At 40.0% G+C, this 7,674-nt stretch overlaps 1 protein-coding gene across 2 annotated transcripts in view; it reads left to right on the top strand.

Moving 5' to 3' along the window:
* The window catches only part of LOC102034602 (E3 SUMO-protein ligase PIAS2-like), a 34,998-nt gene that overhangs the window by 12,226 nt on the left and 15,098 nt on the right, over positions 1-7,674 (top strand). For both annotated transcript variants that reach the window (XM_005431180.2, XM_014311419.2), the window contains exon 5: positions 5,300-5,434. In XM_005431180.2, coding sequence (XP_005431237.1) covers positions 5,300-5,434 — 135 coding nt within the window. The remainder of the gene's footprint in view (positions 1-5,299; positions 5,435-7,674) is intronic.

Genomic DNA, 7,674 nt, shown 5'->3' with positions numbered 1-7,674 from the left:
CTTCTGAAGTATCAGGTGTGGTTCTGTTGGAGCAAGGGGGTTCTGTAGAGAAGGATGTAGTCTTCTTCTGAAGATCTAGGAGGAAAAGGTAGTTGCTGTTCTTCTGGGGAATCTCGTGGAGAAATAAACTGAAACTGCAATTTCAGAATCTTGGAGTATATGGGGTAGCAGTGCTTGGCTCTTCTTTCTGGGCGGAGCATTTCACAATGGGATGTTATAGTTCTTATCAGTCATGCACCGATATTCAATAGTTTGTTATCAGCGGAGGTCCCCTCCCGAGGAAGGTGTGAATGTGGTCATTCAAAGAGAGAGATAAGGCAAACTGCTCACTTGACAAGGTAATCAGCCATACAGATGGTAATGGAAAACATCTTGCATGCAATCTTCAACAGTCTGATATTATCTTATGGACATCAATGTCTGCTGATGCCTTGTCTTGTTAATATAGTTTATGCCCTGCTATGCTGTCTTATGCTCTTCATTTTGTACATAACATATGTCACAGTGTTAGCAAAAATTGTTTATAATCTTGGATTATTGCTTTGCGTTTTAGATCTAAATCCTGTAGGTTCTTCCTGCACATCAGGGTTCTTTAATTTGTTCATCTGAACTTTAGGCGAGAAAGTGAATAAATTATTGCCTTGGCAACTTCCTTTCCTCTCCTTCTGTATGAGCTGAATGACAAATGCAATCTCAGTCCAAGTGCTTCTGCCAACATTTTCTGTTGATTTTTGTCACTGTCTGTATCCCTCTGGTGGTTCCTTTCTGTTGCAGGAAATGCAAGATAACTTCTTTGTCTCAAAGACCACTATTGTCCAACTCAGTAGTGTCGGTGTTAAATAATTAATCAGTGATGCCAGCCTCTATTGCCAATTTGCACAGTTCTTAAGCGAGTACTGTTCTGCCTTTCCCTAGTACAGAAGTTCATGCCTCTGCAGATGTCTGTAAATTATTCTTGGTTGTTTCCTTGTCTGCAGTCCTCACCAGAAACTTTAGAAAAATGCTGCCAGTGTACCAGTACTGATTCAGGTTGCGCCAACTCATGTTAACATGGTATTTCCTTGTATTCATACAAGTATCTGTGTCCTCCTTTTATAGTGTTGGTTCTGACTTAAAAGGAGTAAATGTAGAGTCTTGCATGCTGCTATCTTGGTAAGTAACAAGGTTTTTATACATGATGAACTAAAAATACAAGAGTTGGATGGTGAGTGCTGCTGCCTATTATATGTTCCCAACAAACCTCTCCTGTAGAAAAGCAGGTTGGGTTAACATTCAAGCAACACAGTCAGATCCACACACAGTACTCACCACAGCTGGCTCAGCGAGAGAGGCAGAAGGCTCTTTTGAGGATATGTTCCAGCAGAGGTTTATTACATGGAGGCTGAAGGAAACCCAGGCCAAAGAGGAAGAGCATGTGCTCTGAACAGTTTAAGAATGGGAAGGGATGAGAGGGCGGAGCTAAGGGCAGGGCAAAGGGGATTGGTCTCCAGGGGAGAGGGGGCAGCCACCAGGGGTACCCAACCAATGAGGAAACAGAGAAAGGAGAAACCAGGGTAGGTTGCAAAATATAGGGATCAGTGAGAGAGAGGTCCATGGGAGAGTTCTGTCTTTTCCCACAGGAGGAATGAATTCTATGATCTTTCCAGGGCAATGTGCTTGGGAATTGGCTGAGGAGAGAGAGTTCATGGGATGCTACAATGTACTACAGCAGGTGGTTCTCCTGTTGATGATTTTGTAGGCAAGACAGAATGTAAAAGTTCAAAAAGTAATTTGCTTTTCTTAGGGAACCTCCATAAACCACTGCAGGTCTCTTTCAAAGGCCAAAATCAAATATGTCAGGGAAGGCTGGAAATAGCCAGATATAAAGAGCAATCATGTTTTCTGTTGATAGATTTTTCTGGCTATTGCAGGTAATACCTGCTTTGACTAATAAGGTTCTTGAAACAAGTGTGGAAGACTTAAAGAAACAAATAATGTTGGGACTTGCTAGCCACTAGATTTGGCAGCCTAACTAAACAGTGCTAGACCATGCTGGTTGAGATAGGCAAGCAGAGTGTTCTTAACTCCTGGAAGGCCAGGAAGGGAAGATTTTAAGTTGTTCTAGGAGTACAAGATTGAATCTGTTCTCAAGGTCATTGTGGAAGAAAACATCAAAAGCTTGACTGAAATGAAGCATGTGCACTGCAGAGTCTCTCTCTAAAATAAAAAAAAAAAAAAAAAAAAAGAAAAAAGTTGAGAAATATGAGAAATACAAGAGAACTTGCACTCTTTCTCTCTTGAAAGCAAGGTGTTTTCATTTTTAGGTTGGAGGCCAGCAGGGTTACTGTGGCTGGTACAGTATGGGGGGAAATACTCTCCTGAATATTGCAGGAATGGTGTGTTTGTCCACATAAGCTGATAATGTCACCATAGTAGAGAAAGGCCTACTACACCAAAGCAATGGGGATATATACCCTATAAATGGCAGCAGTTCTTATGTCTGATTAAACAAAAGGCAAATCGTTTATTCTTTTAAATGTGAAATTATCAGTAGTTTCCTTCAATCTGCTGCCTCTATGTTCTGTGATGAAGTGCACATGGTAAGGTCCCTAGTAGCTACTGGGTCACTCATCTGGGGTAAGAACAATAAAAGGCTGTGATTATCCTATGGTATACTTGTCTAGTTAGTGGATGTCCTGGTTTAGGGCAAATTTTGGGAGGAAACTTCCGAAGGAGTCTCCTCTAAAAAGTAGATTTCAGCGGCCCTCTCTCCCAACTGGTTCAGGAGAATAATATCCTTGGAGAAAAGTGGAAAAACTGTTTATTTAGCAAGCAAAGTATTCACAAGCATGAAAAAGGAATAGTATTAAACAATAAAACCTCTCACTGTTCTGAAGAGATGGCAAATTCAGAAAATCCTTCTGTAGTTCAGAGAGAGTCCTCCGGTGCTGGAATGCAGCATCCTGGGCCCCCAGTGGGCCACAGGTGTTAGCTCCCAGTGTTATTCTGGGTTTTCAGTCCAGAGCAGATTGAAACAGTGATTTGCGGAATAAGGACTTTACAATTAAAATTGTAAAGCAGGTATGTTTTATTCCAGCTGGGACACATGGGAGATATTTCCACCAAAGACATGCCTGCCTGTTGAGACAGATTTCAGGTTTAAATACACATTGATCCCCCAAGCCCACACCTCCCTGCCTGCCCATTTCCTGCCCAGAATCTTTGGTGGTGCCATGCCTCCGGGTGGTCGTGGGTGGGCGTCTTTGATGAAGTAACATCATCTTCTTTGATGTTCGCTGCTTGACCCTTTCTTCTGGGCAGGTGCAGTGGAAGTTTGGCTTTTTCTCTGGTAGGTTTGTCCTGGCCAAAACCAGGAGCCTGGTTCTTGCTGGCTCCTTAAGCAAAAGGTTCTGCTTTATGGGTTTCAACAATACCTGAGTCTTGCTTTACTGAGCGTTGGGGTTTTTTAAATCTTTATGGCCTTTACCTAGTAACTAAATTCTTATGTATTCTGTTACAAGTTGTCTCTATCTAGCAAGTTACATTCCTATGTGTCCTGGGTACAAGCTGTATCTGCTTGCTAAACATTTTCTCTTTTCCCCACCACCTGCCTAAGTATATTATATGCCTCTAAAATTCTGTGTTTTCATAAGCATATGTGTTTCCCATATCAACAGTTCCAGGAAAAAAGACACAGTCTTGGGAAAAATTTCCTTGCTGTAGCTTATGAGGAAAACCAGTGAAAAAACAAAGAAAAACTCCCTGTTTCTCCCTCTCTCTCTGCAAAAGCCAAGAACTCTGAGAGAGCACTGAGAGTCTTATCACTCTCTCGCTGTCCAAGTTCGGCAGCACAGTGAGAAAAGGAATTCCGGGGGAGTAAAGTGAAGCTTCTACAGACAAACTGCGTGCCACCGCTTCCCCCTCTCTTCACTCTCAGGTCTAGTCTTAAAAGCACAGAACTCAATATCCAGCATAAGCAAAACAGATGATTGGGGATACAAGCATCATAAAGTCACCCTAGGACAGTGGAAGAGGGTCTTTATTTCTGGGTTTTATTTTCAGACTTAGGGTCTTTCACAGTAACTCTTTTCCCAAGCAATAGGCTGTGAATGTGTGTGTTTCTCTGGGTAAAAAAATATATACATGTGAATGTTTTTACAGCATATCCTTTCTGGGAGTTTCTTGTATAGAACAATACTGTCTTGAAGTAAATAAAATCTGGTGGTCAGTTCTGTGTAAGACATAGAGCTGCAATCTTTTATTGGCATTTTTCCAGTGCAGGATGAGTTTTTGAAATGAGTGGACTACAGGCTGTCTGTATGAACTCAGAACAGAGATTCTCAGTTCCTGTTGCAGACAGGCTTGCTTTCATCATGACAGATGCAGGGTGAGATGAATAAGATGCAGTTAGGCCGTGTGCTCCTTCAGACAGCACAAGTACTTTTCTGCTCATGATACACCGGAGATTATGTGCTTGCCTAGAAGCAAAAGGGAACCGGATGACTCCTGATTCAATTTGTAAACATCATTTACGAAATAAAACTACAGAGAAAATTTGTCCAGGTTATGAATTTTTTCATCAAAACTGAGCAAACAATATCTAGTTTATTTTGTTTCTGCAGACAACAGCAAAGCCTATTATTCCCTGCCCATAGTGAGGGGGTTGAAACTATATGATCTTTAAGGTTGCTTCCAACACAAACCATTCTATGATTCTATGATCTCTTAAATACAGCTGATATTCCATGTACAGCCCTTCTTTAGGGACCTTGGCAGAGGACAGATGACAACTCGTAACTAACTGGGCCAGGTATAGTTGATGCAAGGCAAAGCAGGCACCAAGGAGATGTGGAGCTCTTGGAACAAGACTTGTTTTTTACATAGAATCATTGAAGTGTTTTCTGGGTGTGAAACACTGAGTTAACTCTTCATGATTTGCTGTGTTTGTCACTAAGGCTGTATCCTTGTGATGTTCCACTCTCTTTCAATGTGTGTGTATGTGGGAACAAACAAAGCATCAATATTACTTTTTGTTTTTTCAGTGAACTTACCTGGACCCAAGCTGTGTTCTTTCACCTTTTCAGCATTTCTATAAAACCTCTTAAAACAAAAAATGCCTTATAATTGTGGTTGACTTATAGTGTTATACTGTCAAAGATTGTTATTTTTCAGATTGTGTTGGATTTGGTCTCCAGCCTAGAGATCCTCTAGGTTTACCTGCTTCCCTAAGATCTGTTTAAAACTTACAAGTCTCTGTCAGAAGGTTTCAGAGTGCAGCAGGGAGACTTGGTAACACGTTAATTGTCCTTTCTTCCTATAGGGATATGCTCCACCACCAAAAAATGGAATTGAACAGAAGCGACCTGGTCGCCCCTTAAATATAACATCTCTAGTTAGGTTGTCATCAGCAGTGCCAAACCAGATTTCCATTTCCTGGGCTTCTGAAATTGGAAAGGTAATCTGCATGTTGTGTAGGATGTGGGAAGTTCTGTAAATAACCTTGTTGTGTTTCGGCCATTTGTCCGGTGGGGGAAAAACTTGAGCTCTCAGTATGAGAGACATCAGCAAGCTTCCTCTTTATTGATTACAGCATCAGACTTTTATACAGTAATTAATAAGCTAATGCATATTCTGTAACTTAAGCCCCACATTGGTTATTCTGTGCATGTCAGTCCTGCCCCTGTGTTTACATTCTTTCAGAATTATGCTTTCTCTTTCTCAGTAACAAAACTATAATGTCTACTATAATGCCAGCTTTAACAGAACTTCAAATCAATAGAATTTACATGTAACATCACTTAACTTTAACAAAACTTAACTCTAGCATCACTTCAACTTAATAGAAATTTAACAGAACTTAACTTTTGCAGAACTTAAGTTTAACAGACATTAACTTTAACAAAACTTAATTTTAAATGAACTCAACCGACTTTAAATTCTACATAATTTAAACCTAATATAATTTAAACTTAACAGAGTTTATCACTTAAACTTAATATTACTTAAACTTAACAGAAATGAATTTAACTGCACTTAAACTTAACAGGACATAACTTAAGAACTTAACTTTAACAAAACTTAATGTTAACAAAACTTAACTGATCTTAAATTTTACATAACTTAAACCTGATATAATTTAAACTTAACAGAACTTAAAATTAAACTTAATAACACTTAAACTTAACAGAAATTATTTTAACTGCAGTTAAACTTAACAGAACATAATTTTAACAAAACTTAACTTTAACAGAATTTAACTTTAATGGTACTTAATAGATAATTTAACTTATGCTATTTAGCAATGGATAGAATTTACTATAGAAATAGAACAGAATATAAAATTTTCTATAACTTGCTTGCAAGCTTAACTCTAAAATACCAAGCTAGAACAATTTTCTTTGTATATTTGCTTTATCATTTTCATACTTGTATACACACAAACATAAGGAGTTTTGCTCAAGGTATACTTGTGAAAAAATCTCTTTGAATTTAGTGCAGTAGTTACTTTGTATGCTTTTGCATCTTTTCAGTGGGCTCAAGGCTGAACTTTGAGGAGTGGTGTGTGAGCTCAGAAATCATCATTGTTGTTTGGAGCTTGTCCTCCAAATTTGGCAAGCTGGAGTGTTTTCTGGCCCTGAGAGGCCTTACTCAGGGGAAGGTGCTGATCACAGCCCCTGTGGTGCAGCCCCTGAGATGAACTCAGAGTCTCACTTTGGACCACAGTTTAAAATGTCACAAGAAAGGGGCTTTAGTCATAGTAGCTTTTTATCTTCACTTCAGGCTAGTAACTTTCTTTGAAAGCTCAATAATAAAAATGTTGTCCCACTTGTTTGGTCTTGTTTAGACAACAGCAGTTCCTGGGAACTGACAAATTGGCAGTTTGGTCACCTTTTGCCTCTGTGTCTATAAACAAAAATGTAACATGCTCCAATCTTAAGTTGATGGAAATTCTTAATCAGATTACTTAAATAATGTGTTTCTTAAAGATTGTTTTGAACATGATAAAACAATATTATAGATGAAGAGGTCTGTGCCACAGCAGTACATGTCTAGCTAGTATACACACTCTAACATATGGAACTATATTCAACAATAAGAATAATACGACATAACTCACAAAAATGACAATAAGTGCAACATTGTGTCTAGAATTCCTGTGTCAGTTGATGATCACCCAAACCAAATGTCTCACTAGTGATATTCTCCAATTTTCATCACTCTTTTCCAAGATAACTTCTGTGCTATGCATCTTTTCTGTACTGTGGTGAATGGTGATTAGAGTCTTGTGTCCATTGCTCCAGATGCATTCTCAGGAACGCAGGGGGCAGCCAGACTCAGTGCAGCGCAGTTTGTCAGCGGGACCAGGGCTGCCTCACACTCTAGAGGTGACGTACACTGAGTGCAAGCTCGGCCAGGGCTGCCTGCAGGTCTCTCAGAGGATCCAGGTCCTGCACTTTCCTGTTCTTGTTGTAAATGAGTTGCTTAAACGAGTGCTGCTACTGAACGTCAACACGTTTTCCGGGACGATGCTTTAAATCCACTGCTAACACTGCTATTGTCTCTGTGGAACTAAAACCACTCTCACCACGCTGCCTTTCGCCAAGCGGTAAAACTCCTCCGGTGAGCCGAGGCAGCGGCTAACTGAGCGCGATCCGAGATCCAGCCGGAACAAACAGCGGAGGAAACAGCGTCCAC

The sequence above is a fragment of the Geospiza fortis genome, unplaced genomic scaffold (genome assembly GCF_000277835.1).
Source record: "Geospiza fortis unplaced genomic scaffold, GeoFor_1.0 scaffold205, whole genome shotgun sequence".
In the NCBI taxonomy this organism is placed as follows: Eukaryota; Metazoa; Chordata; class Aves; order Passeriformes; family Thraupidae; genus Geospiza; species Geospiza fortis.
Note: the sequence above shows the minus strand (reverse complement) of the source record. Positions and strands in the feature narration are given on the sequence as shown.